This window comes from Triturus cristatus, chromosome 4_1 (assembly GCF_964204655.1).
Source record: "Triturus cristatus chromosome 4_1, aTriCri1.1, whole genome shotgun sequence".
Lineage (NCBI taxonomy): Eukaryota > Metazoa > Chordata > Amphibia > Caudata > Salamandridae > Triturus > Triturus cristatus.
The window spans coordinates 709,695,627-709,707,669 of NC_140585.1; the positions used below are offsets into that span (position 1 = coordinate 709,695,627).

General features: G+C 47.4%; 1 protein-coding gene across 2 annotated transcripts in view; it reads right to left on the bottom strand.

The window, feature by feature from the left end:
• Positions 1–3,243: 3,243 nt before the first annotated feature.
• The window catches only part of ZNF277 (zinc finger protein 277), a 733,870-nt gene continuing 725,070 nt past the window's right edge, over positions 3,244–12,043 (bottom strand). For both annotated transcript variants that reach the window (XM_085653187.1, XM_085653186.1), the window contains one exon: positions 3,244–3,522. In XM_085653187.1, the coding sequence (XP_085509313.1) occupies positions 3,336–3,522 (187 nt within the window). In that variant the 3' untranslated portion in view covers positions 3,244–3,335. The remainder of the gene's footprint in view (positions 3,523–12,043) is intronic.

The following is a 12,043-nucleotide window of genomic DNA, read 5'->3' on the forward strand; positions in this document are numbered from 1 at the left end:
TGCTGCAACTGATATAGAAGTCATTATGTATCGTCATATGTTGCCCTAAGCCCCGCCCCTAGCCCCGCCCACTCACCACACCTCTAGCTCATATTAATGAGTACCTGCACTTATTTTTTCCCATTTAAAGCACTGGTTCAGACCCAGCTATATGCAAATCAGTATTGACCCTGTACCTCATGGAAACAGTCCAGCCCGAATTGCCAAGCCAGGTCTTCCCTGAACCGGAAACAAACATCCTGGGACCAGTTTCTGGGTAACACCCTTCATCAGCCTGGTTAGCTTGAATCCAGTGGCAAAGTGAGCAAGAAACCCATGAATGGGCATTCCCTGCCAACTTAAAGCGAACAAAGCAAACACAAGGAGATGATGGACAGAGCGCTGAAACTTTTCAGACACTCACCCCTAGTCACAGATCTGGGTTGAATCCATTATTCTTTAGCTCACTACGTCACCTCAGTTCCGACCAAGCTATAGGCAAATCAGTCTTGACCCTGAGTCTCATGGGAACAGTTCAGCCCGAACTGCCAAGCTGGGTCTGAACTGAACCGTAAACAAGCATCATGGGACCGGTTTCTGGGTAACACCTTTTATCAGCCAGGCTAGATTGAATCCAGTGGCAAAGAAAGCAAGACAGAAGACAGGAAATGCATTTGGGAGTCAGTTACTGTGACACTGAGAAGGCTAGATATAGGAGCTGTTTGGCTAGATATAAGACAGTGATTCGTAAGGCAAAGTCAATATATTTTACCAATAAAGTTGAAGCAGCAGGAAATTCTTCCAAGGAGCTGTTAGCAACTATAAACAAGCATTTGCAATGCAATCGGTCTCTCCTTTGGGACCTTATATGTATTCAGCTATGCAGCACATTAGCCTGGGTGCTGAAGCATCTACTGTTCTTTAACATGGAGGGAAAGTAAGCACAAAACTGCGTGACACGCCAGGTATGGGAACCCATGGAGAGAAATATTGCCTTGCTCTGTTTTTGATATAAAATCAGGGCCTTCGGTGGTCATATCACTGAAAATACAAGATTTGAAAAAAATATTATTGTCTACGGGTGCTCGTGGAAAACAATTTCTATGGACTGGAATCTAGAGAATGCTAAAGTGATTCTGGTATTTTATTGACCTCTACGAGTCGTTTTAGATCAAGACAGTTAAACAGAGGCAGTTGAACAGAAAAAAAGTCCCTACGCGGAAGCAGACAAGTCCTATGGCTGATCTCCAGAGCCCACAAAGTACATACACATATAAGTATATACTAAAGTATATACAAGAGGTCTCGAATGCTCGACCAAAAAAGCTTACTACTAATTTATCCACTGTGCCGCTAAAGATGTAGCCAATCCTTTTGCAAACTCTCTGGCAAACACTTTTTGCCGAAAAGTCTAGGAAGTTTATAATAATTTCACCACATACATTTCCTCATCCCCCTCGGCTGAGAAAGACCCCCCTGCAAGTCGATCTGGGTTCTTCGCTATGTAAATTTAGCCCTCCTACTGTGGGGGAAGTCACAGAATGGATTAAATCCTCTAAATCAGGTTCGCCAAGAGATCCTTGTCCTCTAAGAATAGCCTATTTGGCAGCGGAAGTTCTTGGCCAAGTATTGGGTGATATTTTCATTCTGATGTGCCATTCAGGAATCCTTCCTTCTGTTTAGGAGACAGTGTCAGAGCGACCACCATGAAAAAAAAACCTTCGCCTGACCCAAGCGATACAGATAGCTATCGGCCCATTTCCTGGCTCCCTTTACCAGCTAAGATTATTGAGATGGCCCTGAATGAACAACTGGTGGATTATGTCCAGACTAACAGCTTTCTTTACCCCACCCAATTTGGTTTCTGTGCAGGGCATAGGAGATAGATGGCCCTCATCAAGGCGACAGTGGAGATTATGATATCCCTGGGTCAAGCAGGCAAGGCTGCCCTGGTCCTGCTTGATCTGTCATCAGCCTTTGATACTGTGAGTCATGGGCTGCTGAGGGATCATCTAGGCAGGATCGGGGTGACTGGGTCAGCATGGATGTTGCTGAACTCCTTCTTTACAGGATGGGAGCTATCAGTAACTCTGGGCGATTTTATTTCCTCTACCTTTTCTCTTCCCTGTAGAATTCCTCGGGGATCCCCACTTAATCCAACTCTTTTTAATATTTGTTACGCCTCTGGCTGATCTGATCCGCTCCTTTGGTTTCCCATTAACGCCATACGCTGACGACACACAAATTGTTGTGTCATTTGCTTTGGATGAACTATCAGTTGCCGGTAATGTGTACGACTGCATGAAAGTAGTCAGCAATTGGATGGCCATAAACTGCTTCAAACTCAACACCAGTTAAGACCAAGGTGGTGGTGTTTGGGGCTCAGCCATCGTTTTGGTCCCCATGCTGGTGGCCAGCAGAACTCAGTTTACTTCCTTCCCTGGTTAAGTCAGCAAAGAACCTGGCAGTTGTTAACGATAAACTATCTTATGCTAACCAGGTAAACAGGGTCACTTCTGAAGCATTTGCTACTTAAAAAAATGATTACAAAAATTCTGCTATTCATCCAGACTTAATGTACAGAAGACAGTGATTCCCTCTCTGGTCTTGTCGTGGATCGATTACTGCAATTCTATACTGCATGTACATCAGCATGTCCTGAATAAATTACAGACCCTGCAGAACGCGGCAGCCCACGTGCTCTGCAAAATCCACAAGTCCCAGTCAATTCAATTCAATTTATTTATAATTCGGAACTCCAGTGAGTTCCACACAAAAATGTACAAAAAGAAGAACGTTTCCAATATAACCTATCATACTGTTCTTAATAACTAAATAAAATATATTTGGGGATATAGCAATTATAATTTCAATATACAATTGAAAGTTAAAAAACATTATTTAAGAAAAAGCAAAAATTACTCCATGTAATCACACTACCTAATGTATAAAGTCTAATCAAAAAAATTATTTACGAAGTGAGTTGCAAGAGAGATATATCCTTGTGTTCAGGGCACTCTATGAATGACATAATAGTGGGGAGTTGTATGTATAAAAAACCTCGAGTACCAGTCAGTTTCTGGAGACATATTCATCATGTCTATAAGCAGTGAGTAGTACCCACTGCTATGTATATGAAACATATAAGAACATAAGAGCAAATGCTTTGTCAGTCCTCTGTTGAAAGTCGTATATAGCAAAGAAAATAGCAAAAGGAAAGAAAGGTACTTGTAGAGATGAATAATTTAAGACCAGAACGGCAGCTGCATTTGCGACAAAATAAAACATGATTTATTTATGCATGGAAGGTAATTAAAACAAGAATGGTGATGTGAAATCGTTAACATATTTTATCTTCATTTTGTAATGGTTTCTTCTCGCAGTAGTTGGTTTAGGACACTGTTGTGCTTGAGGTTTTCCAGGTCTGATATATCTTCTGCAATGACAGGAACATCTTCAATTCGATCTTCATTTGTCAATTCCCCATCACTGTCTGTTAAAGTGCACAACAGCGTATCATTTTCATAAGTAGGAAAGTAGTATCTGAAGGGAAAAAATATTTTTCAGCTCATTAAATATATTAAATTTACTGCAATTGCACAAACAATGAAATTCAAAGGTATGTAAAACAATGACACCTATAAATGTTAACTGTAGTGGCTGTTTCCAAACTTACTCATATCACTGTTGAACAAGTTACTTACCTCTGGTAACGATATATCTGTAAGAGACATAGAATAGTTATGGATTCCTTACCTTAGAATCACCTCCATGCGTCAGACTGGATCGGGAGAACCTTCTTAAGCAGTACCCCTGCACGTCGGTAGGTGGCGTCGGTCGACTCTGTGTTTGTCATTGGCATCGTAATTGCCGGAATGACGTTGTGGTATCTACTTAGATGCCACACCTGCACGCTGACATCAGTTCTTTACACAACATTCCATGCTAGAAGTGCAGAGCCATGCAAGACACCGACCACTGGTGCACAAAACTAGGGCCCTGTAAGGGAGTCCCTATCCCTAGAAGTCAGTTCACAGAACAGGAAGGTAGGGTGGGGCGGTAAGGAATCCATAACTAATATATGTCTCTTACAGATATATAGTTACCGAAGGTAAGTAACTTGTTCATCTGAAAGGGACTATTCGTTATGGATTCCTTACCTTTGAAAAGATACCCCAGCAATACCAACCTTGGAGGTGAGTCTGCAAACCAAGTTCACAACAGGAAGTCCTGAAGAACGGAGCGGCCAAAGAAGCTGCTCTCCGGACTTGGGTGTCCAGGCAGTAATGTTTAGTGAACGTGTGCAACGAAGCCCACGTGGCTGCCTGGCAGATGTCATGAAGTGAGACTCCACGTCCCAAAGCAGTAGTGGCTGCCGTCGTGGAATTGCCACGCAACCCTACTGGAGGTTCCTTTTTCGCCAAGGTATAACATTTTTTAATGCAAAGTATGACCCATCTAGAGATCGTTCGTTTTTGCACGGTCCGACTTTTATTGGCACCCACATAACCAACAAAGAGCTGATCATCCTCCCAGAATTGTTTTGTGCGATCCAGATAAAATGAAAGCGCACGTTTTGGATCCATACGGTGGAGCCTCTCCTCCTCTTTAGAAGGATGCAGGGGCGGGAAGGTGGGTAAAGTGATGGTCTGTCCTATGTGGAAAGAGGTAACCACTTTGGTAAGAAAAGAAGGTCTAGTGCGAAGGATAACCCTGTACAGATGAACAGCCAGGAAAGGAGGTTTAGAAGAAAGAGCCTGAAGCTCGCTCACCCTGCGAGCAGAGGTGATGGCAACCAGAAAGGCAGTTTTGAGGGGCAAAAGCCTGAGAGAACAATTATGTAGCGGCTCGAAAGGAGTGCACATAAGGTACGTCAGAACAAGGTTCAAGTCCCGCTGGTGCATTACAAAAGGAATAGGAGGACACAGGTGAGTAATGCCCTTATGGAAGCGATTTACAATAGGGGACTTGAGAAGAGAAGGCTGATCAGGTAGGCAAAGAAAAGCCAAAATGGCCGAAAGATAGCCTTAAGAGTGCCCAGATCCCTGCAGGGCCAAAGAAAGAATGAAGAGGAGAACCTCTGAAAGAGGAGCAGAGAGAGGATCCACAGCCTTTGCTGTGAACCATGCCACACATTTGTTCCATCTAAAGGCGTATACCGTTTTAGTGGAGGGACGCTTGGCTGCCAAGATTACATTACAGACTTGGGGAGGAAGGACAAAAGCTGTCAACTGTCGCCGCTCAATCTCCATGCAAGGAGGTGGAGGCTGGACAGGTTCGGGTGGAGGACCGTCCCCTGCTGCTGCAACAGAAGATCCTCCTAAAGAGGCAGTCTGATCAGAGGATCGATGGCCATGTTCAAGAGCTCGGGATACCAGACTCTTCGTGCCCAATCCGTTGCCACAAGGATGACTTGGGACCGGTCGCACTTCATCTTCTTCAGCACTCTGGGCAGAAGTGGTATAGGCAGAAAGGCGTATAGTAGACCGCAACTCCATTCGCAACGAAAAGCTTTGCTGAGTGAGTGCCGCCTGGGAAATTCCAATGCGCAGAAATGCTGACATTGCCCGTTCTATTCGGTGGCGAATAGATCTAACCAAGGCTTTCCCCACTGCCGAAAGAGACCTTGCACCACCTCCGAGTGAAGACGCCATTCGTGATTCATCAAGCACCGGCAGCTGAGTTCGTCCGTCCTTGCGTTCAGTGAACCTGCCAGGTGTTGAACCACCAGAGACAAGCCCTGATGTTCCAGCCATGTCCAGAGGCGAAGGGCCTCCTGACATATGGTCCACAACTCCTGTTTGTTGCAGTACCACATGGTGGTGCTGTCCGTGAACACCTGCACTACTCTCCCTTTGACAGAAGGAAGGAATGCCTTCAGTGCAAGACGAATCGCCCGGAGTTCCAGAAGGTTGATGTAAAGCCCGGACTCCGCGGGAGACCAGAGGCTTCTGATCTCTGCCTCCCCCATGTGGCCACTCCACCCCAGAAGTGATTCACCTGTCACCACTGTGAACTCTGGTTGGGGAAGGGAGAGGGATCTGTCGTTGACCCAATCCTAGTTGGTTAGCCACCACTGCAATTGCTGTGCAGTGCCCTCCGAGTTCTGGATGCAATCGGAAAGATTCCCCTGATGCTGTTCCCACTGGAACTTCAGGTCCCAATGCAGAGCCCCCAAATGCCAGCTGGCATGACCCACCAGCAGGACACAGGAGGCCATGAGGCCCAGCAGCCTTACGGTCATTCTGACCGAAACCCGGGATAGAGGCCGAAAGACTGGAATCATCGCCCGAATATCCCGGACTCGCTGTTCAGGGGGATAAGCCCGAAACTGCGCTGTAACCAGAACCACCCCTATGAAAAGGAGCTTCTGAGAGGGAATTAGGTGTGACTTTGGCACGTTGATAGTGAACCCCAGCGAATGCAGGAGGTCCGCCGTAATCTGGAAGTGGGAGATGGCAGCTTGTGGCGAGCTTGCCTTTAACAGCCAGTCGTCGAGATGGGGGAAGACTGGAACCCCTGATCTGCGCAGATGAGCTGCGACCACCGCCATCACTTTCGTGAACACCAGAGGGGCGCTTGTAAGGCCAAAGCGGAGCACAGTAAACTGAAAATGCTCATGGCCAACGGTGAAACTTAGGTAACGCCGGTGGGCAGGCAGGACGGGGATGTGAAAATAGGCATCCTGCAAGTTCAACGCTACCACCCAGTCGCCAGGGTCGAGGGCAGACAGGAACTCAGCCAATGTCAACATTTTGAACTTCTTTTCTGGAGGAAGCGGTTGACGTCCCTGAGATCCAAGATAGGACGCAGGCCTTTGCCCTTCTTGATTACCAAAAAGTAGTGGGTATAACAACCACGACCTACTTCTGGCACAGGGACTCGCTCAATAGCTTCCTTGGCCAAGAGAGCCGCAACTTCCTGATGAAGAAGGGCCAAGTGATCCTTGGACATATGATAGAAAGAAGGTGGCATGAAGGGAGTGGTTGTCTAGAAGTGGAGGGAGTAGCCTCTTCAGACTATCTGCAGAACTAAACTGTCCGACGTGATGTTGAGCCAGTGGGGAAGGTGATGGCGAGGGGGCGCTGGTGGACTGGCCCGCCCGCTGGCACCCAGACCCACAACGCTGGGTCCCATGTCCCTGGCCGCGCAGAGGCTGGTTAACTTATGCAGGCCTGTGGCTCTGGCCAGAACGTGGTGGGGCACCCCTTCCGTAGCCACGAAAGGGGAGAAAAGCAGACAGCATGGGGTGAGAGGTGGTAGCGAGGTCCAAGGATCTGACCGTAGCCCTGGAATCCTTAAAGTGCTCAAGCGCATTGTCCGCTTTGTCGCCAAACAAGCGACGGCCATCAAAGGGCATGTCCAAAAGAGTTGATTGGAAATCCCCGAAAAGCCAGTGGACCTCAGCCAGGCTTAGCATCTCAGGGCTTCCAATGTTGAAATCGTTCTGCCTAGCAAGTCGGCGGTGTCCAGCCCACATCGTATGGCGAACTTAGCTGTCTCTCTACCCTCAGCAACTGCACGGGAGAGCATGGCCAGGGCTTCCTCCAGGCACTGTGGCAGCACCTGCGCGACCATGTCCCACACAGAGTGGGTGTAACGGGCCAAGAGACATGCGGTGTTCAACGACCGCAGTCCTATGCTGGCGGAAGAAAACATCTTCTTCCCAAGGTGATCCAGCTTCTTGGATTGCCTATCAGGTGGAGCAGTAGGGAATGTGCACTTGGGAGGTTGAGGTTGGACCACCAAGCTCTCGGGGGTAGGGTGTGAAGAGAGGAAAATGGTGTCGCCCGGTGCCAGACGGTGGCGTCGGGCAATCCTCCTATCCACAGGGGCCCCTGTGCTGGGCTTGGACCAAGTGCCCAGAAGGATGTCTGTGAGGGTCTCATTGAATGGCAGCAGGGGCTCCGAAGAGGCTGCTGCCGGTTGAAGCACCTCGGTCAGTAGGTTAGTCCTGACCGATTCAAGGCCTCAGCCGCCCTACGTAAGACCACAGCGTAAGAGGCTCCCTCCTCCGTAGCCACGGTAGGTGGAGGAAGAATGCCAAGGTCTGGAGAAGTGTTCAGATCACTGGCCTCACTCAACTCCTCTCTCCTGTCCGGTTCTTCCAATTGGTCTGCCAGAGGGTCCACAGACCCCTCCCAGTCCTCCTCACCCTTCTCTGGTTGCCACTCAGGGTGATAGGGAACACCAGGGTAGAACAGGGGTACAAAAGTACCGATCGGCGCAGGTCTGGCTCCGTATCCATGTTGAGGGGAGGCTAGGGTCGACGCTGGTTTGGGACACAAGCAACGTCGGAAAAGGCGGAGGTGTCGCCAATGGATTCGGCACCAGAGGAGGTGTCGTAAAGTTGATAATCGCCGATCCGGATCCAGGCCTGGATCCTTGGGGGCCGAGCAGCGTCGGGGCTGAAGCCGCCAGCCTCAAATGCCCAGAACCTCCAGCCGAGTCCGCGAGGCCCAAAGGCACGCCGGCGGAGTCGGGCTGCCCAAAGATGGAGTGGGGGGCTTCGTAAAAATGACGAAGTTGGGCAAGGGTCGCTCTGGCTCCCGGATAGGGAGGGAGGCTCGGAGTCGACCCAACAGGCTCCGCTGGCGGACCCGGACTACCTTCCGCATCCTGTGTCGGTTGACAGACGGGGAGAACGCAAAGAGCAACAGTGCATCTTCACCTCCTTTTTGTGCTTCGACTTACCCAAAGACGAAGACTTCGAGGAGAAGTGGTGGTGATGGCTCCGCGACCTCCCTCTCGACCGTGACTTTGAGCGACACGGAGCAGACTGCTGGACCTCCAGAAGCTTTCGGAACCGCTCCCGCAAAGACTTCGGGCCACGGCCCGACAGTCGGAGCAAGACTTCGGGTCGAGGTCGCGCTCCAGGCACCAGCGGCACACAAGATGTGGGTCCGTCACCAACATCAGCTTGTGGCAGAAGCCACATGGCTTGAAGCCGGTCCGTCAATGTGACATTCCTGTGCACCAGGAGTCAAACGACTTGAAAAAGATGTTGACAAAAGTCAAAAAAAGACTAGAGGTACCGCTCTCTCTGGATCTACGCTGGCTAGAACTGACGTCAGACTAAGTAGATACAGTGACATCATTCCGGCGATAACTACACCAATGACGAATGAGGAGTTGACCGACGTCACGCTCAGGGTTACTACTGAAGAAAAATGTTCCGGATCCAGTCTGACGCCTGGGGGTAATTCAAAGGTAAGTAATCCATAACTAATAGTCGTTTTCAGATACTTAGTGCAGCAGCCACTAGGAGCAAAGAGAAATCTATTAAAAATCATTCCCCGTTGCCGAAGTGGGAGTCCCACGGTACATAAAAAGCAGTAAGTAATTACTCTAACATTAAAGTTAATAGAGATAAACCATTCACTTTAATATCTCATCCTAGTCATTAGGTATGGTCCAAACTCCAGCCAATCAGGCGACAGCACCCTCTAGAACCCTCTCCAGAGAGGCTCCAGGCTCTCAGATTTTTGAGCACAAGTTTACTATAAGCGTATAATAAAACAGGAGAGCCTCTATGGGGAGGAGGGTGGGCCGCATGTGAATCTATGAAAGATACCAATACTGGAGAACCACAGTTTACAGGTAAGTAACTTATTTCCTTCTCCAGTGTTAGGGTATCTTTCATAGATCACATGCTTGAATCAGAGTAGATAGCAGTTATCACATAGGTATGAATGTTCATACAAGAAAGAATGTAGTACAGAGTACGAAAGAAAAACTGTACATCACCCAGTGTATATCACACTTATGTACCACTTATTTATATACCTATATAGTAATCTGACAATGCCTATGCACAGAATAACAGTGACCTTGAATATAGCAATTTTAAAACTTAAAGGAAGGTGGGAAGGATAGAGGATCACCTTATAGAAAAAGATTACGTAACACCGCCTGTCCCACAGCTGTATCAGTATTACTTGCAGATTCCAGACAGTAATGCTTGGTAAAAGTGTGCCTGCTAGACCAAGTTGCTGTTCTGCAAATCTGTTGAATAGGCACACCGGCAAAGAGAGCTGTTTATGGGGAGACTGGTCTCATAGAATGCGCTTTCACTATTGAATGTAGCGGTTTGCCAGCTTGCTGATGGCAAAATTGGATCGCACAGGAAATCCAACGTGCTATAGTTTGTTTAGTCACTGGATCCCGTTTCCTGATGTTTCCATAGGCCACAAAAAATTGATCAGCCTTACGGATCCAGGCCGTTTTCTGCAAGTAAAATTTTATACATCTCTTAACATCCAGGGAATGTAAGGCCCTTTCCGCTGGTGTCTGTGGATTAGGGAAGAAAGTCTTTAGGATGACTGGTTCGTTTTTTTTTTTAAACTGTTTTTATTGATAACAAATTGCAGCATTATAAGACATCATACACACATCTTTGGCAAAGCTACACAAGATCTCAGCATTGTTTCACAACCTTTACAGAATCAGGAATTCATAAGACCACAATCCTCAGAGGCAAAGCATTCCTTCATGGTTACAGCCGTGTATCCGGGTCAAAATTGTGAGAAAACCAGCCATTGGTTCGTATGTTATTGCATGTATGACTGGTTCGTTTAAGTGAAAATCCGATGGGACCTTAGGAGTAAAGGTAGGATTTGTCCGAAGTATAACAGAGTCCTTAGTAACCTGGAGAAAAGGATGTCAAGTAGTGAAAGCATGTATTTCGCTTACTCGTCTAGCTGAAGTAAGAGCCAGTAGAAATGATGTTTTCCATTAAATGAATTTAAGATCAGCCCTATGAATAGGCTCAAAGGGAGCTTTCATAACTTGCGCTAATACAATGTTGAGATGCCAAGGTGGAGGAGGGTGCCTAATTGGAGGGAACATTCTAAACATTCCTTTAAGAAATTGTTTTATTATGCTTGATGTCCAAAGAGACTGTGATCCAATCTGCCGTAGAAATCTGGAAATCGCGGCAAGGAATACTTTAATAGTAGAATGAGAAAGGCCAGACTTTGCCAGTTGGAGGAAAAAAGGCAGCAATTGTTCTGGCGAAGACTGAATAGGGTGCACTTCAGAGGTTGCACATCAATGACAGAATCCCTTCCACTTCAGTTTATAAGTCTTGATAGTGGAGGGCGCTCTGGCATTCGCTAGGGTCTCCCAACAGTCAGCAGGTATAACTAGGTCGGCAAACTCATAGTGTTCAGCAGCCAAGCTGCTAATAGCAGATATGTTGGACCCGGATGGCAGACCTGGCCGCAGTTCATTGTCAATAAGTTCTGTAATGGGCACAACAGCCGGGGTTTGCACTCCGATAGGAGCAAGAGTTCTGTGAACCAGAATTGACAAGGCCACCTGGGAGCTATGAGAAGTATTCAGCAGGGTTCTTTCCTCATCTTCCGGAGCAACCTTGGGACTAAAGGAATCGGAGGAAAGGCGTAAGCATAAATCTTTGACAAATTTATCAAAAACGCATTCCCGTATGATCCATGTTGGGGTAGCCAACTGGCAGAGAATTGGCATTTGCGGTTCCGACTGGTTGCAAATAGGTCTAAACTCGGTTTGCCCCACAACCGAAAGATGTGATCCAACGTTGGTTGGTGAAGTTCCCATTCGTGGTTGGTTGTAATCGACCTACTCAATGAGTCCGCTAGGATGTTGGCCACTCCTGGAACATGCACTGCCATCAGTGTTATCTGATGTTGTATAACCCCAATCCCAGATTTGCTGTGCCTGCAGGGATAGCATAGTTGATCTTGTCCCCCCTTGTTTGTTTAAATAATGCATGCTTATTGTGTTGTCTGTCCGGATTAATACTGAAGTTCCTGACATTATTGAGAGAAAAGATTTCAGAGCCAGGAATATTGCTTTCAACTCTAGAAGGTTTATGTGCAATGTTCGTTGATGGCTGTCCCATTTTCCTGTCACTGTCAGCCCTTCTAGATGTGCTCCTCACCCTTCGAGGGATGCCTCAGTTGTTATTGTGAAACTTGGTGAGTCCACTATGAACAATAGGCCTGGCGCTATATTTGGGATGTGTGTCCTCCATAGGAGCGCTTCTTTCATTTGAGGTGTTATTCTGATAACATCGTCGAAGGGC